Source organism: Planococcus citri, chromosome 4, assembly GCF_950023065.1.
Source record: "Planococcus citri chromosome 4, ihPlaCitr1.1, whole genome shotgun sequence".
Lineage (NCBI taxonomy): Eukaryota > Metazoa > Arthropoda > Insecta > Hemiptera > Pseudococcidae > Planococcus > Planococcus citri.
In genome coordinates this window covers 5,424,678-5,443,444 of record NC_088680.1, presented here as the reverse complement: position 1 = coordinate 5,443,444, position 18,767 = coordinate 5,424,678, and the positions used below count along the sequence as shown (strand labels likewise).

General features: G+C 34.6%; 1 protein-coding gene and 1 long non-coding RNA gene across 3 annotated transcripts in view; one reads left to right on the top strand and one right to left on the bottom strand.

Annotated features, from left to right (window-relative positions):
* The window catches only part of tefu (Serine/threonine-protein kinase tefu), a 65,873-nt gene that overhangs the window by 11,357 nt on the left and 35,749 nt on the right, over positions 1-18,767 (top strand). Inside the window, exons 19-31 of the mRNA XM_065363028.1 lie at positions 1,681-1,778; positions 1,853-2,003; positions 2,094-2,254; positions 2,339-2,431; positions 2,506-2,646; positions 2,715-2,874; positions 2,950-3,074; positions 3,142-3,297; positions 3,367-3,660; positions 3,740-3,864; positions 3,940-4,244; positions 4,329-4,615; positions 4,688-4,828. Of these exons, the coding sequence (XP_065219100.1) occupies positions 1,681-1,778; positions 1,853-2,003; positions 2,094-2,254; positions 2,339-2,431; positions 2,506-2,646; positions 2,715-2,874; positions 2,950-3,074; positions 3,142-3,297; positions 3,367-3,660; positions 3,740-3,864; positions 3,940-4,244; positions 4,329-4,615; positions 4,688-4,828 (2,237 nt within the window). The remainder of the gene's footprint in view (positions 1-1,680; positions 1,779-1,852; positions 2,004-2,093; positions 2,255-2,338; positions 2,432-2,505; positions 2,647-2,714; positions 2,875-2,949; positions 3,075-3,141; positions 3,298-3,366; positions 3,661-3,739; positions 3,865-3,939; positions 4,245-4,328; positions 4,616-4,687; positions 4,829-18,767) is intronic.
* On the bottom strand, positions 6,809-16,819 carry LOC135844714 (uncharacterized). 2 transcript variants are annotated; one of them, XR_010558615.1, is made up of 5 exons: positions 16,252-16,819; positions 8,498-8,616; positions 8,235-8,334; positions 7,995-8,088; positions 6,809-7,309 (listed from the first exon to the last, which is right to left on the bottom strand). It is a non-coding gene; the product is annotated as an uncharacterized LOC135844714 (long non-coding RNA). The 2 variants fall into 2 exon arrangements; XR_010558616.1 differs by lacking the exon at positions 16,252-16,819 and adding an exon at positions 15,776-15,794.

Sequence of the window (18,767 nt, the reverse complement as noted above, 5' to 3'; positions counted from 1 at the left end):
CTTGAGTTTCTTTTCTCCCCCCTCCTCCTCCTCCTCCTCCTCCTCCTCCTCCTCCCCCCACCTATGGCATTGAAACATTTGAAAAAGTTGGATTTCCAGAGTCATGCTTTTTTTGCTTAACTTGCCAAAAAAAGTGCAGCTTTCAACAGTTTTTTTAATTACACTCTTTAAATTTTTTCATTTATTCGATTTTTTTTTTAAATTTTGAATTTCTCTTTCATTTCTATCAATAGTTTTTTTTTGGAAAAAGGAAACAAATTTGAGTTCATTAAATTTCAACCTCACCCAACCCCCTCCCCTCTCATTAAAACTTTTGAAGAAATTTCCTCTCGAAAGTTTTGCTTTTTTGCCAAGATTGCAAAAAGGATTATCCTTTTTTGTCGAAGTTTCAACAAAGCCTACATTTTTCCATTTTTTTCGAAATGTATTGCAAGTGTTTATCAATTTCTTGCTTCTTTCATTTTCTCTATTTAAATTAATCGCCCCCCTCCCCGCTGTTGGAAAATTTTTAAGTCAGAGTCCTATTTTTCTCCGAATTTTTTCAAGATTCCTGTTTTTTGTGATGCTTGCGAGATAGTTTTTGTATTTCTGACAGAATGGTAAAAAAAAATCCTTCGTTCTCCTTCTCTTTTCTTTCCTTACCTTTTGAAATATTTTTAAAAATCTCCAGTAGAAAGACTCGCTTTTTTCATTTTTTTTATCCAGCAGCTTCAAAATTTTCAATTTATCAATTTTTTTAAAATTCTTGTTTTTTTTTTAAATAGAAAAATTTTGGCTTGAATAGATCTTTTGCCCTCATTTCTCTCCAAACAGTTGAAGAATTGGCCCATTTGTGTAATTGAAAAAATTTCTTCAGACCTCCATTTTTACTATTTTTTTCTCAATCGTGCTTTAAAATTTTTTTTTTCAAAATTCTCATTTTTTCTAGTTTTTTTTCAAACAAAAAATTGTTGACTTTACCAGTCCTTCTCCTAATTGAAACATTGAAAAAGTTCGTGTGGAAGTTTTGCATTCGATTTCTTCATTTTTTTCTACAAAACTGACATTTTCCAATTATTTATTCTCTGCTTTCAAAATTTTGAATTTTTTCTAAACCACTTGAAAAATGGAAAATTGATTTCAGTAGATCTTGAGCTTCCCCTCCTCTCCTTCTCCCATCAGCCCTTCCCCCACCCCAATTCAAACAATTGAACCATTTGTTCATTTAAGAGAATTTCCTACTGAACATTCTGCATTTTTACCATTTTTTTTCACTTGAGCTTGAAATTTTTCCAACTCGATTTTCAAAAAAATGTCAACTTAACCTATCTACTCCTCTGCAAATTGTTTCAAAATTTTCGGTTTACCTATTTTCTTTTTTCAAAAACTTCGGATTTTTTTTTCAAGTTACCTTTAAAAATGATATTTTTTTCGCTGATTGTAACGACCCCCCCCCCTCCCATCTTATCACTGATTTGAAGCATTAAAAATTATACTTTTTTACCAAAATTGCAAAAACGGTCTGCCTTTTTTTTTTTCTAAGTATGTAATTTTGAGTAAATTTCAATCCGGACCCCCCCCCCCCAACCAAAAAAAAGAATTGAAATTTTTTGGCAAAAGTTCTACTGAATATCCTACTGCTGTTGTCTTACTTTTTAATGATCTATGTATTTGTTAATGATGACGATCTTTGTTATACAGAATTCACAAATGAAAATCAATACAAACTGTTGATCGCAACTATGGACAGATTGGACGCCCTTCAAGAAACCCTGACTCCGTTGTGCCTTCTTCAATCGGTACTTTTGGCTTTAGATTATTACATCAGGGTTGACGAATTTGAATTCGCCTAATAACAGAGCAATTTTTTCAGGCAACTATTGCAATAGAAACCGCATTACAAATGAAAACATTCAATTGGACCTTTGTAGACAAAATAGCCCTTCTTTTGTCCGACCTTCTTGGCGTTGGAGAATGGTATACGGTAGAAGAATCGGGAAGGGTGATTTTGAAATTTATTCAGAGTAAGCGAATTACTTTTTAATTAAATATGTAGAGTTGAATTTCCCGCATTTTTACTCGTACGATTTTCTAACTGTCAAAATTTTTTTCAGTGACCATTGATAGGCTTCAAAATATACGCGATTACCCTGACGACGATGAAGATCTGTGGGGGAGAATGAAACATTTAATTACTGCTTTTGCTCAAGTTACCAGTTCTTATGGCCCGAATACTGTCGTTGAGATTGTTCGATGTTTGGGATTATTACTAAAGGTAAATAATGTACGAACTTACCACTGGCTTCAATCGAAAAAAAATTGCTCCGTTTGATCTCGATTATTTTTTCCTTCGTTTTAGGCCCGATGCGGTGTCCAAGTACGCGTAGAACCCAACGAATCGCTGGAAATCGGCGATAAATTATTACCATATTTAAAACACGACTTTCACGAGGTCTGTGCTTGAATTTTCTATCTACAAATTCCTATCTGGACGATCAACTGAACTCGAAATTGTACTAATTTCAGGTTCGAATAACCGCAGCAATCTACGTGTCCGAGATTTTCGAATTAATCGACGAAGCTCACGAAAACTACGGTATGACTACGTTGAAAAATGATATCGTAAACAAATTCATGGAGTACTTGTTTGAAATATTCACGTTGGAGGTTCGTGATGTGAGATTTTCAATTTTTATTGAATTTTTTCGAATTGGAATAATATTTTTGAATTTTAGGAAATGGACAATAGCTTCGATAACAAACAAGATGAATTAACTATTAGACCTGTGGTAGTATTGTATTGTTTTGCCAACGCTATTTCTCATAGTCGATGTGCCAGAAGAGAGTTGTTATTCTCGTTGTTTTATTTTTCCGTCGAAAAAAATCTGAATCGAGGTGAGAACGTCTAGAATTTGAAATGATTACGTGAAAATCAATTTTAATATTATTTTGATTTTTTTTTTCTGCCAGGTTTGGTGTATAAAATTTTGAATTTAGTTAGAAACAAGTTGAACGTGGATTCAGTGATGCATCTGATTCGAGATAACTTCGTATTTGTGCTTTGGAAATGGTTCCAAAAATACAAGACCTTCGAGGTATTAATTTTAATTACGAAAAGTCAATTTTTTTCATTTTATTTCATTGCATTTTTTTTTTTTGTAGAATTTCCCATTTGAAATCGTTCAATGTACGAACCTAGTGAATTTCTACGGCGAATATCAACGAATTATCGTACCTATTTTTGCATTTTACGGTCTGACGAATAAAATTATCGAAATTGCTACAATGCTGGAAAAGTCTCTGTTAGGAATTACCCAGGTATTGTAACTAAACGCCGGAAATACGTCTAGTCGAATAAAAAGTATAATTTTTTTCTTTTTTTAACAGGAGTGTTTTTCCGAAACCGTGGCGCTAGTTTTATATAAGTGCGCCGAAGATACACAACATTTTTCACAAGATGACGGTATCACAGAAACCGTCATGTATGGTAATTTAGAAACATCCCTCGAACCTTTAGAATTACAGGAGGTAATGGCTCAACAGCTGGCGCAAGTCTTTATCGAACTGTTTCGCAATCTGCACGATGCGAATTTCGAAATACCTGCGAACAGCATTTTACCTTCGCCTGCCCCACATCGTTCGAACGAGATAAGACTCTTGGAGGAATTGAAACTTTTACAAGTAAAATCATTTATTTTTATGGCTGAATTGGTCTGGACGATTGTTATAGTTGATATAAAAAAATTTCTTATTGTTTCAGAAAACATCCGAACCGCATGAGACATCTTTTATTGTATTTGTCACCAATAAAAGGAAAGAGACGACGCAGAAAATTTTCCAACAACTGTACATCGACGTTATGAACGCTTCAACGCCTGAAATAAAGTACTTACCTACTTGGATTTACCTGTTGAATATTATTCTTCATGTTCACGATGGATTTTTTTCTTCCTTCGCTAGATTGGAATCGTTTCAAAAATACCTCTTATTCTGCCAACTCCTGTTACCGGAATACGAAGAGCTACTGAACATAAAAATGGCGCCGTATATTTTTTGCACCATATTGACAAACGTATTACATTTCATATCGCATGATCGAAAGCACCTTCTGGTATCGTTGGCTTCGCTTAAATTCGTACAGAAATTCGTATCGATGTGGTTAACCGCGGACACCAGAAAGAAATATTTACTTTGGATTATCAAAGATCTACTGGGCGATCTGGTCGATAACTTGGTGTTTTTAGGATTACGAACGGATGCTTTAGGTATGAGCAAATCTGCTGAATAGTTAATAAATTATGTTAGATGGTAAAATTGAATTTTTTCAAGTGTATTTTCTCATTACGTAGGTTTCGAAGCGATCGCAACTTTGGAACAGTTACTGAAATCGATCTCAGCTTTGCAATTGAAATTGAACGAGAACTGCATCAAACTAGAACCGTTTCCGGAATTGCCTCAATTTGAAGATTTAAATATGTGTTTTCTTCAAATGGAAGATACCCAAGTGAGAGATACATTTTTCTCTGATACGTTGTCGAAAAGTACAGATTTAGATATCGAGATCCAGAAATTCTTGACCATCGTGGAGAAATCGAGCAAATGCAGAATTGAAAGTCTAACGAATCTGAGGAGTCAGGTACGAGTAATTGCATGAAAAAAGTCTCGAACTGGGTGAAGAAGTGGTTGTTAATTTTTATTCGTTTTGAAGGTGTCAGAAAATCGAGACGAGATGAAGAATTTGTTCAGAAGATTGATTTCGAAACGTGGATTTTCCGAAGAATGTGCCAAAAGTTTACCTCATCGGTTGATTTGTGCTCTTTTGCAACTAACCAGTTCCCCAGACGAGAAGGTAGATTTCAGATTCGTATTTTTATGAAAGGTTACTCCCATTTAATGTCTCTGGTATTTTTTTCTTATTTCGCAATTTATTCACGAGGGAATGTTTGCCATCTGCCACCTCTGATTAAGCTGAACTGTGATTCGTAGAAAGAGCTCGTCACTCAAGTCTCAGAACCAAATTTTGAGCTGCAGAGATCAATTTTTTCAATTTTTGAAAATGAGAAATAACTCAGTGGTATTAGTTTATCGCTAGAAAGGCAAATCTCAAGATTAAAATCCCAAAATCGGACACTCCTCCCTCCCCCTCCCCCCTCATGAATTGATTGCCGTCATTTTAGAGCCAATCTGGAGCCTCCAGCAGAAATTGATTTTTCTCCAGAAAGTACTGCAAGTAACTCTGGCAGCTGAAAAATTAATCCTGTCTAAGTTCAATGTCTTGAATCAAATAGGGCAGGTAAATCGTAATTTCGAAGTGATTGGTTGAAAAATTGACTTATTTTTTTTACAAGTTGAAAATTTTGTATGTATTTTGAAAAAATTCCAAAATCATGTATTTTTGATGTAAATTATTCGAAACATTCTTTATCCTCTAAAGTTGATCTCCCGAATCGATTGAGACCATTTTCAAACCGATCTGGAGCCTCCAGCAAAAGATTATTTTTCTCCAGTAACTTGAAATTATTCCAGAAAGAGCTGAAATCAACTTCAGTTGCTGAAAATTGTATCCTTATTTAGTTAAAAATTCAAAGTCATCCGTTTCGAATCTATTCTGGTCTTCTTTGAGCCGATTTGGAGCCTCCAGCTGAAGTTGACTTTTCTCCAGTACTGCAAAATTTTCTGATTTTTCCTAAAAATTACTCGAAACTTTCTCAATCTCATAAAATTTACCTCTTCAATCGATTACCACCATTTCCAAACCGATCTGGAGCCTCCAGCAAAAGTTTACTTTTCTCCAGTAACTTGAAATTATTCCAGAAAGAGCTGAAATCAACTTCAGTTGCTGAAAATTGTATCCTCCATTTGTTCAAAATTCAAAGTCAACCACTTCGAATTTATTCTGATCTTTTTTGAGCCGATTTGGAGCCTCCAGCTGAAGTTGACTTTTCTCCAGTACAGCAAAATCCTCTTATTTTTTTCAAAATTTACTCAAAACATTCTCAACCTCATACAATTTACCTCTTCAATCGATTTTTTGCCATTTTCATACCGATCTGGAGCCTCCAGCAAAAGTTTACTTTTCTCCAGTAACTTGAAATTACTTCAGAAGAACCTGCAATCAACTTCAGTGGCTGAAAATTGTATCCAAAGTTAGTTCAAAATTCATTGTCATCGTTTCGAATCTATTCTGATCTTTTTTGATCCGATTTGGAGCCTACTGCAAAATCCTCTTATTTTTCCTAAAATGTGCTCAAAACTTTCTCAACCTCATACAATTTCTTTACTCGATTACTACAATTTTTGAACCGATCTGGAGCCTCCAGCAAAAGTTTACTTTTCTCCAGTAACTTGAAATTAGTCCAGAAAGAGCTGTAATCAACTTCAGTTGCTGAAAATTGTATCCTCCATTAGTTCAAAATTCAAAGTCGATCGTTTCGAATTTATTCTGATCTTCTTTGAGTCGATTTGGAGCCTCCAGCTGAAGTTGACTTTTCTCCAGTACTGCAAAATTTTCTGATTTTTCCTAAAAAATTACTCAAAACTATCTCTATCTCATAAAATTTACCTTTTCAATCGATTACCACCATTTTCAAGCCCATTTGGAGCCTCCAGTGAGAGCTGATTTTTCGAATCGCATTCTAAGTTCGATGTTTTGAATCGATTAAAAGGCGAATCGCGAGTTCAAAAGCATTAGTTTTTTTACAAGTTGAAAATTCTTAATGAAAAATCCAAAATCATCTACCTACCAATTTGAAAAAAAAAATTCAAAACGAGAAATTAACAAAAATAGTCGACTAAAAATATGTAAAAAAAAAAACAAAAAACATAGAAATGAAAGTAAATCATTTTAATAAAATGTCTAGCTTAAGCACATCTCAAGTACCTACAATAATGTCAAAGTTTTACTACATATTATTTATACTTAAATTCTAAGCTATCATTATGGTTATCATTGCTTGGGCGTGGTCAAGTTGACCAGCCCATTTATGAGGCTTTTATGTACCTCCATCTGGTCCCTTAATTCTTTAATGCATTTTTTGATGCATTCGTTCTCCTGCTTAAGAATAATGTTTTCCTGCTCCAATTTCATCTGGGTTTTTTGCTGGCCGTTTACGGTTACGGTTACAACGTTTAGAGTACCCTGCGTATCCAAAATCTCTTTTTGTTGTTGTATAATGACAGCTCTTATACCATTGATATCCTCCATGATCCTCCGTATATGGAAATGGCAAGAGCTCACCGCTCTCGCTATCATTCTCCGAACGCAGTCCTTCAGTCTGATGGCCAAAGCTGAACGAGGGTTGTTATTTTCCGTTTCGAAAGGTACAGCCATCTGTCAAAAGTCAAAATGAAAAATTTCGCATCTTCAGAATCACTGTAGCAATGAAGTCGTCGTTGGTGTTGAAGAAATTCGATTTAACACGTCTTCATTCTTTCAACTTCAACCATTAATCGGTAGTATTACTTATCAGAATAAACATTCATTATTTCAAAAATGAAAAAAAACAATCAAATAAATGTGAAATTTCAAAAAACACGAATGTTTAAAAAAAAGAAAAAAACTCATCCCAATATTAAAAAATTAAAGTTAGGCTATCACTTCTTAGCATTTAAACTTTAAAGAGCAAAATTGAAAAAAAAAAACGAAAAAAAATGTTTTGGCTTGAGATGGTTGTTTGCTATGTATGAATCAGCGATATGTAATTTGAAAATCTAAAAAAAAAAAAAAATATATGAAGCCAAAGTGCTGCGAAAAATTTTTGTTTTTTTTGTTTTAAACTCAGTTTTAAACCTGAAAATTTCCAGGTGCTTCTTTTTTTAAAAAGAAAATCTGGATTGAAAAAAGTTATAAGTTGAACCTTTTTTGGTTTAAAACAGTTTAAAACAACGTGACGTTTTAAGCATCGTAACACTAGCCAGATAAGTAATACTACCACCAAAAAAATAAAATAAAAAATAAGTACAGAATAAATGAAAATGTTTAACTAAAAAAGAAAACCAGAGTAAGAATCACTCACTTTCTTTGAAATATAACTGCAGATTTGAGTACAGGTTGTTTAAGAAATTTTTTACGGTGAAGGCTTGGAGTGCCTACTCGTATTCACTGGTGATCTGGGCAAAAAATACATATAACAGTGATGATTATTTTTTTGAATGTAACTAGTCAATTTAATAAGTTGCTACCACAAAAAAATCAATGCAGATATGAAAACGTTCAATGTACTAAAAATAGAAAACCAGAATTAAGAATCACTCACTTTTTTGAAACAGCTGATATAGTTCGATGTGAGTAGAAGTACAGGTTGCTTGATAAATTAATCTTGCGACGAGGGGCTGGAGTTTTACTCAACTGGCGACCTGGGAAAGAATACACAAAAAAGATGATCAATTTGTTGTAATGTAACAAGTCACAATACAAATAAGTAACTAATACTGCTATACTCGTATGCAAAAGAAAAATGAATGCAATAATATGAAAAATATTCAACTATAATTAGATAATTTGATACGAATCACTCACTTTTTTGAAAGTACAGGTTGTCTAAAAACTGATTTTACGATGAATCATTGATACAGTTGTACAGGCCTTGTTTCAAAGATTGCTTTTACTATGATGGACTGGAGTATTTTACTCGTGATCTGGAAAAAAAATAAACAAGAATAACAATCAAATAGAATAACTATCAATTTTTTGTCACTATAGTTACAATCGTAATAATTAACCTAATTTTTCTTATGTTTAGAAAGAAAAGGAAACCTAATTTTTTTTATGTTAAAAAGGAAAAGGAAACGAGGCTTTACAACCTATCATGATTCTGGGATTGAAAATGGGACTTGTCACAAAAATTCGTTTCGGGACCCCAAGACCAGGAGTAGTCAAAATCCATCGATGCATATCTGATTTTTTTCATATTTTATTTTGCCAGGACATAAATTCATCTCAGATGATTATTTAACATGTACACATAGGACCAATTTTTGAAAATTTACAAAACAGCCCAGTCAAAATGCAATTTGACCCAAACATAATTGGGATCAACAGTTTTTTTGGTGAATATTGTCTAGGGTGGTATGCTGAACAACATACTTAAAGTCCCCGCCCCTACCCTACGAGCTAACCCCACCACAGTGGATCAAAGCCCCCCAAAATCAGTTTTTCGTCAAGAACTCCTGAAATATTGAATTTTGGGTAAAACGAGCTCAGTGATCATTTCATCTCCTCTCCAATACCTATCAAATGAGCTATCGACTAACTCCCCAGCATCAAGGGGGGTGGCGCTACGACCCCTCAAAGTGACGTGATTTTAATAATTTTACATTTTATATGTTTATGATTTGGGACTTGTAACCTGTTCTAATTGATAAAATGAAGTCAAATTTGGGGAATGGGATTCTTTTGGGAGCTAGAGTTGACCTCTGGAGTGGAGAGAGTCAGAGTTGAAAATTACAGAAAGGTCATTTTTTTGGAGGGGCATAACATGACCTCAAATGGATAAAAATAGTCCAAAATCATACCATCGGACAGTACCCTATCTGTGATCAACATATCCAAATTTCAGCTTTCTTGGTCATCCCCACCCCATTTAAAGCGGAATTAAGGTGAAAATCCCCATATTTTGCCCCTATTTTCGGTTTTTTCCATCTTAAAAGGAGTGGGAATGACCTAGGAAGCTGAAATTTGGATATGTTAATCACAATGGAGGGTACTGTCCGATGGTATGATTTTGGACCATTTTCATCCATTTGGGGCCATGTTATGCCCCTCCCAAAAAATGACCTTTCTGTAATTTTCAACTTTGACCCTCCCCACTCCAGATGTCAACTCTTGCTCTCAAAAGAATCCCATTCTCCAAATTTGACTTATGTGTCGATTAATATGTTTTCGAGGTCGTAGAATTCGAATCTGTACTTATTTTTTTGTAGGGGCGGGGGGTGAGGCGTGGGGAGCGGGAAAATTTAAAATTTTGCTTTCATTATCGTGTAATATATCGATTAATGTGTTTTCGAGGTCGGGTCGTAGAGTTCGAATCTGGAGTTATTTTTTTGGTAGGGTGGGGGGGATGAGGTGCAGGGAGGGGGGAATTCCAAATTTTGGGTATATTATAGTGTAATATGTCGATTGATACGTTTTCGAGGGTGTAGAGTTCGAATCTGGAGTTAGTTTTTTGGTAGGGGTGGGGGTGAGGGGTGGGGAAGTGAAAAATTCCAAATTTAACTTTTTGATGTTTTCTTACATCACTGGTTTTTAAAGTTTACAGTCTTTTATACAAAATCAGAACACATTTTGGAACAAAACTCATATAATTGCGCAATATTGCGTGTTCTCTTCTGCTTAGTGATGTGTATTTATTTTGAGAGTGGTGTATACTATGTTTTAGCGATTTTTTGCCCGAAAGTGCCCCGTTGCTTTGCAGGTTCATTTTTCTATTAAAAATACATCAATTTTCTTCACAATTGCGGAAATATCGCAATTTTAAGATCGAAACATGATATACTCGATTCAATTTTGATTGAAATACATTATTTGAGATATAAAATGATTTTTTTCAAATCAATGATATTAACAAACTCAAAATATTAAACGATAATATGACAGGCATCGCAAGTGGTCATTTTAATAATGACTTGGTCATTTTTTTCAATCTTGGTCATTAAAAGTCATTTTTTTCGAGAAAGTCATTTTTAGGTCCTTATTTTCATGGTTTTCCCTCGTCTTTAAATTTTTTTTCAATTTTACACAAAAAAAAAAGAAAAATGTAACAGTTATTCCAAATATTTCATCATTTTTTTCTATTTTTATACTTTAATGGAAATTGATGTTACTATTAGTTGTTAGTTTCATGAAAATATTCCAAATGAAAATACAGTAAAAGCTCGTTATAATGCTGATTTTCTCTGGTCCCTAGACAACCCCATTTAAACCAATGTAAAATTATTCGCGATATAATGCTCATGAGCGATTATAAATCGCGTTTTAACGCTCTAAAATTTAAGAAAAATCACATTTTTAAAATGATTTTGACAACATAAAACCATTTTTTTGTGACAAAAAAGCTTACTTTCATGTAAAAAATTCTCACTTTCTGAAAATTTCGGCCGCAAGAACAGTTTTTTTGTGCAATTTTTACAGTTTTGATTTTAGAAACAGTAAAAAAAAACTTATATGGCAAAATTTTGCAACAGTTGCAGTTATACAAACAAGTAAAATTACTTTCGATTTTGGCCAGAAAAAGTAAGATTTTTCAATAACCTTATCAAACTTTAATAGAAGCTTGATTACAATTCTTACAAAAAAGGCAGTTCCCACTTGACAATAGATTCGCCGCTTTAAGCCGAAACGCCGGCTGATTTTTGTAAATCTGCCACTTAAAAGGCGCTCAAAAATGACAGTAAATTTGCCGGTGAAAAAACGCCAGCTAGAAGCGGCTAGTTTATAAAATCAGCCATTTAAATCAGCCGCTTTCCGCCACTTTTTAGACTATAATCCATACACGAAAAAGTGCTCTAGAAGTTGATTTTGTATTTTTTTTTCGGGGACCAAAAAAATGCGCTGCCAAAATGAAGGTACTACCTGCCCCATTTGGAAAAGTGCAATTTTGAAATTTTTTCCCCGCACAACGAGGGGGTGGACCCTCAAAAAGGTGATTTTGGGGACATGGTCGGGACCGAAAAAACTCGACGGGGTTGTGTTGGGGGACTTCTCCCGATACCAAATATGTTTTTTTTTTTCGTGAAACCTTGCACAACTGCATTCTATGGCACTTTGAATGCGATTTTTATGCATTTTTGGCCATTTTTGATGGTAAAATGGCTCTCGTGTCTACGATATGGCTGAGGACCGAACAATTTCTTGGACGTTTGTTAGACGGGGCTATTTGAAGCCCAACTGCGCAAAAACGGCGAAAAAATACTTGCACAACGCGATTTTATGAGCACTAATAGGCTTGTTACCACTCCCCCTCCCCCCGAATTAAATAATGCATTGTGAATTCGATAATATCGATGCGACCCATCAAAATGGTATAAAATTTCGCGCCGAACACAAAAATCGCAATCATTTTAAATTCTGACCCCCCGCGGTGGAGTTTTGCCCCCCAAACTGAATATAACGATGATATTGAACAAACTTTGCACGTTACACGTCGATACTGAGGATTTATGTGTACGCAATCAGAATGAATCTCATATTCGTTGCTTGGGAATATTTTTGCTTCAAAATTTTTCATTTAATCTCCACCCCCTCCCTTCCCCTTTAAAGACTATTTTTGAACATGGATTTGAAAACTTGAACATGACCTATCAAAATGGTACAAAATTTCGCGCTGAGCTTGGAAATTGCAGTCATTTTTCACTTTGACCCCCTTGGTGGAGTTTTGCCCCCCTCCCTCCATAAAGTCAACTATGAAATTGAACACGTTGCACATTACGTGTCTGTATAATTATAAGGATCTATGTAACAATGTGACAATGTAAAAAAAATATTCAAGGAAAAAAATACAAAAAAAAGATGAAAAAATGAAATGAAAAAAAAAAGAAAAACAGAAAAATATACAAAAAAATGGAACAACAATGAATGATTCAAAGAATGCAAATGAAAAAAACGAGATGAAATGAAAAAAAATAACAGAAAAATAAGAAAGGGAAAAAATACAAACAGGTAAGAAAATTGGAACAGAAATGAAAGATGAAAAAAAAATATAAATGAAAAGAAATCAGATGAAATAAGAAATGAAGAAAAACAATAAAAAAATTACAAACAAGAAAAATGGAATAACAATGAAAGATGCAAAAAATGTAAGTAAATGAAAAAAAAAAAATAAGATGAAATGGGTAAAAACAGAAAAATGAGGAAAACGAGAAAAAAATGAAACAACAATGGAAGATACAAAAAATACGAAATAAACAAGTTGAAATGAAAAAAAGCAGAACAATAAGAATGAGAAAAAAATACAAAGAAATAAGATAATTGGAACAAAAATAAAATATGAAAAAAATATAAATGAAAGAAAACGCTTTCCCGAGCTCCATCGTTTCCAAACTTCATTCCAGTCATGAAAAAAATAGTCAATCGAATGTGAGGAGCAAGAGAAGGGGATTAAAAAGAAAATTGATTCCAATTTTCGAGCTCAGCGCGAAATTTTATGTCATTTTGATAGGTCGCGTCCAAGTTTTCAAATCCATGTTCAAAAATAGTCTTTAAAAGGGAAGGGAGGGGGTGGAGATTAAATGAAAAATTTTGAAGCAAAAATATTCCCAAGCAACGAATATGAGATTCATTCTGATTGCGTACACATAAATCCTCAGTATCGACGTGTAACGTGCAAAGTTTGTTCAATATCATCGTTATATTCAGTTTGGGGGGCAAAACTCCACCGCGGGGGGTCAGAATTTAAAATGATTACGATTTTTGTGTTCGGCGCGAAATTTTATACCATTTTGATGGGTCGCATCGATATTATCGAATTCACAATGCATTATTTAATTCGGGGGGAGGGGGAGTGGTAACAAGCCTATTAGTGCTCATAAAATCGCGTTGTGCAAGTATTTTTTCGCCGTTTTTGCGCAGTTGGGCTTCAAATAGCCCCGTCTAACAAACGTCCAAGAAATTGTTCGGTCCTCAGCCATATCGTAGACACGAGAGCCATTTTACCATCAAAAATGGCCAAAAATGCATAAAAATCGCATTCAAAGTGCCATAGAATGCAGTTGTGCAAGGTTTCACGGAAAAAAATAACATATTTGGTATCGGGAGAAGTCCCCCAACACAACCCCGTCGAGTTTTTTCGGTCCCGACCATGTCCCCAAAATCACCTTTTTGAGGGTCCACCCCCTCGTTGTGCGGGGAAAAAATTTCAAAATTGCACTTTTCCAAATGGGGCAGGTAGTACCTTCATTTTGGCAGCGCATTTTTTTGGTCCCCGAAAAAAAAATACAAAATCAACTTCTAGAGCACTTTTTCGTGTATGGATTATAGCCTATTTAGAAAAACAGCCGCTTTTGAGCCGGCGTTTTAAGCAGCAGTTTTTTATTTTGTTGATTTGCCGATTACAATGCACATGCGCAACCTGTGTTCAGAACTCATTTTCAAAAAATTTAAAGGAAAGTACGAAGTGCGGTACATGTATACCACTTGAAAACGAAGATTTTATTGTTGCTGTGATAGCTGAATGGTGAGCGCTCTGGACTTCCACGCAGGAGTCGCGGGTTCGATCCTACCTTGGGCTAGAAATTTTTTGTAGCTTGGTAGATTTTTCGGCGTTTTAATGAATTAATCAGCCACTTTAAACAGCCGCTTTTGGCTGGCGTTTTTTTACCGGCAAATTTACTGTCATTTTTGGGCCGGCTTTTTCACCGGCTTTTTCGGGCGGCGAATCTATTGTCAAGTGGGTTAAGTATCTAGAATTTTTACAAAAGAGTAGAGTTCTAAATTTTTTGTCATAATCTTGAGAAAAAAACTGAAAAGTGAAATTTTTCAAAACTTTGGTAAGCTATGTTGATTACTTTTTAGTTTTTTGGAAAATTTTGAACAAGAATGCAAGGCTTTCTGAAAATTTTGACCACAGAAAACAATTTTGTAAAACTGACATTACTATATTCATTTATTATTTATAGCAGACCTCAAAATCAAAGTAAAATTTCAGATTTTTTTCATTTTCAATTGGAACAGTTGTTCAAATTCAAAATGAAGTTCACGTTTTCATTTTCACTCCTTTTATTACGCTCTTTTTGCTTTAAAACAAGAATTCGCGGTATTACGCTCATCAGCGTTAAAACGAGACTTTTGCTTATAACGCATTTTAGCTTAAAAAACGCTCTTTTTTTTTGATCAATTGAAGAGCGTTATAACGAGCTTTTACTGTAATTTCAAAGCTTTTTTGCCGTGTACATTTTTAGCTTGAAATGTTATCAGTTCATAGCCAATAAAATGAATTGTGTTGGTTGATATAGGGTCTAAACATCTAGAAATCGAAAATATTAAGGTCATTTTTTAGTCATTTTTTTGGTGAAAAAAGGTCATTAAAGTCATTATTTTTTTTCAAAATTCAATTGCGATGCCTGTATGAGCAAAATTTTGAATTTTTCGCCTCTCCACGCCTCACTTCCAACTTCTATCAGAAAACTCTACGACCTCGAAAACATATTAATCGATATATTACACAATAATATAAGCAAAATTTTCGCACTCCCCACGCCTCACCCCCCACCCCGACAAAAAATTGAGTGCAGATTCGAATTCTGCGACCTCGAAAACATATCAATCGACATATTACACAATGATATACCCATAATTTGGAATTCCCCCTCCTCACTCCTCACCCCCCCCACTCGTACCAAAAAAATAACTCCAGATTCGAACTCTACGACCTCGAAAACATATTAATCGATATATTACACGATAATGAAAGCAAAATTTTAAATTTTCCCGTTCCCCACGCCTCACCCCCCACCCCAACAAAAAAATGAGTGCAGATTCGAATTCTACGGTCTCGAAAACATATTAATCGATATATTACACGATAATGAGAGCAAAATTTTAAATTTTCCCGTTCCCCACGCCTCACCCCCCCTCCCCACCCCAACAAAAAAAATGAGTGCAGATTCGAATTCTACGGTCTCGAAAACATATTAATCGACATATTGCACATTGATGGGGGTTGAATCCGAATTATCGCCGTTTTTGGGGGGGTCTGTGGCCCACTGTGGGTCATCTTGAATTTTTGCACCATTTTGAAATTAATATTTGATAAATTCTGCGACGTGAGAGGAGAGAAAATTTGCCACAAATTTGTACGATCACCTTTGCCTAACTTGATCAGGAAGCTTTATTCACAAAAAAGTATTCAAGACGAAGTTATATCCGAGCATATTTAGAGCTGATGTGAGATAGGCTAAGTGCAGTGTATAAATTCACTGAAGAAGAAGTCGATAATTCAATACCCGAAATTGTAAAATACGATCATTATTAGCGGACGCTCGCGAGGCAAAAAATTCACGAAACCGAAAAAAAAAGCGCCAACTTGAACAAATGAACCAAACAGTGACGTCACACTCGTGGCGAAAATGAGATGCGTCGGACATTTTCTCGATCCGATGGTACTTCAAGAAAAATGAACTCGCGAGTCGCGATGTAGCATAATGTGAAACACGAAGCCTTTAATAAAACGTTACTTTATTTTCGAAGAAATAAAATCATATGCTATACTTAATCAATAACCATAAAGAATTTACACAACTTGAAATACTTAATAAAATATGAAAAAATTCAACACTTACTTTATTGCTTCATCTTCCAAGAAATGATCGCATCACGAACCACGGAATACGAGAAGAAGAAATTCAACACCGGAATATTGCTCGAAGTAATGCGGTGAACTGAGCAGTGTTGCCAATGTCATATTGAAAAATCCCGCCAGATTGATCCTAAAAAACCGCTAAAAACCGCTAAATTCCCTATAGCAAAATCGCTAGACTTCCCGCTAGATTTTCATCATTTTTTATAACCCCAAGCCATGTAAAAAATACAAAACTGATGAAGATTCATTTTGTTAAAATTTGAAAATTGTACAAAAATAACTGAAAACTGGAAAACAGTGAAATTATTCAAAAATTACCTAAGAATAGATGAAATCGAGTGGATGGGTTTAACAAAAATTGAATTTCATTGATTTTTTTTCTCAAAATTTCAATATTTTTTAGCTGAAATGCTGAATTAGTGAGTTGAAATGGTAAAAGTGGTCATGAAGTCAAAAACGCTAGACTTCCCGCTAGCCGCTAGATTGACAATTTATGGCGGTTTTCTATATTCAAAATCGCTAGGAATGGCGGGAAAATCGCTAAATTGGCAACACTGGAACTGAGCTGCACTTATATTTATAGTTGTTTGTGATGCTCCTTCTCTTTGAAATCTCCTCGTTGGTGGTTTTCTATTGGTTGTTGAAGGAATACGGTATCCAATATGGTAGCGAATTTCATTCAATGTGAGGAGGGATGAGGACTTTGTAGTTTCCACTATTCTAGAATAAAACAAACAATATCATAAATTATCATAAAAATATATGTAAATTCAGTGGACGAATATTACGATTACGACGCAAAAACTAATTACCTAATTAGATACGTGTGCAAGCTATACTGGGCACCAGTTCAGTGGTTTTCAAACCATGTTCTGATGGCCTTGAAATGAAAGTGTGCATTTACATATTGTATTGTATGTAATATGTAGGTATAAGTAGTAGTGTACTGAAGTCAGCTTCTCGTATGTTTAGTACGTACGTACCTACATACTAAATAAAATGTAAGTCGCGAAAAAATTCTCACTTCGTATAATTAACTTACAATGTACATAATAAATTGGGCAGATTTGTCAGCGACAAATCGGAGTACGTGCTATATTATGACCATGAATTTGATAAACTTGCAGTTATTTTTATAATTTCTTTGTAAACATGGGTCAAGTTTTAAGTCTGGACTGCAGGTTGCTCGATCATTCTATTTCATCCATGACTAATTATTGCCCTACTCTACTCGCGAATACGATTAAATTCAGCCTCATGTCCATTTTCCCTTCCCTTCCTGTTTTTAAAACCCACTCGTCAACACTGAAAATACGTTTATCTCCTCTCATATTGGTCTAATGGGGAAAATTTTCAAACAAGAGTTGTTCCTGAGTATCTCTTTAATAAATTTGGTTATTATGAAAATTTCATTTGGGGCAACCCTTATACTTCCAAATTTGAAATAAATACTTCAAAAAACTCGATACTTATAGTCGAGTTTTTTTTTACATTTTTTAATGAACATTTTAAGAGGTAGAGTAGATTTTATATGATCAGAAAACGTGTTTGGTATTCAATTAGTATGTTGAAAATGAGCTAATCAGAACCAGTATAACCCCTGGCTCTTCCAATCAATTCCTCTTATAGGTATTCATTGAATGCAAATTTTCCGAAGTAATCTGGGATCCAAGTATAGGAAAATGTATTCATTCATCACGACTTGGGGATTTTTTTGAATGAAGTATGGCAAAATGTACGTAAATCTTAGTTCAATATTTTCGAAAATGATGGATGAAAAAATTTCCCTTTGAACTTGTGATGATGAGGAAGTGGTATTTTTTTCGTAAAAAGGAGGCCAAAAAATTTAACCGAGGCTGTGATTCTTGCTATGTCTCGATACCGAAAATGGATTATTATTTTTTTTCAAACTTTTAACCACTTTGCAGAATTTATTATTTTTTTCCATTATACTTACGCCATTGGAAGGGGTAAGATGGCCCCCCCCCCTCCCACAACAACAAAAAAATCAACTATTTTGCGAAATTTTTGGTTTTGTCCCCTTTTTTAATACGAGTAGAGTGAAAATAAGTAAAATTTGACTTGCTCAACTCAAAGCCATCAAGTTATAAAGTTGCTCATGATCAAGTAGGTATCTTACCTACCTACAGGGTGCCTAGAAATATCGAGTACCCCTAAAAAAAAATTGTTCATTAAAAATATAGGTTAGCAACGTGAAATAAATGCATATGATTGGTGGAATGTTATCTCTCCCGTCCAGAGGCGTCGCTACGGTGGGATGGGGGGTGATAATACCCCCCTCCCCAGCCGAATTTTATTCGGCAATTTCGGCAAATTTGGTGGAATTCGGCAAGATTTCGGAATTTTTGGATAAGGGCCTGTGATGAAAGAAAATCCCATTTTTTCACTTCTCAAAACACAAATTTTCGAAAGCTTCTGCCCTAGCTTCACTCGGGCTCGTTTTCTTTCCTTTTTCAGTACCAATCAAGGTAGAAA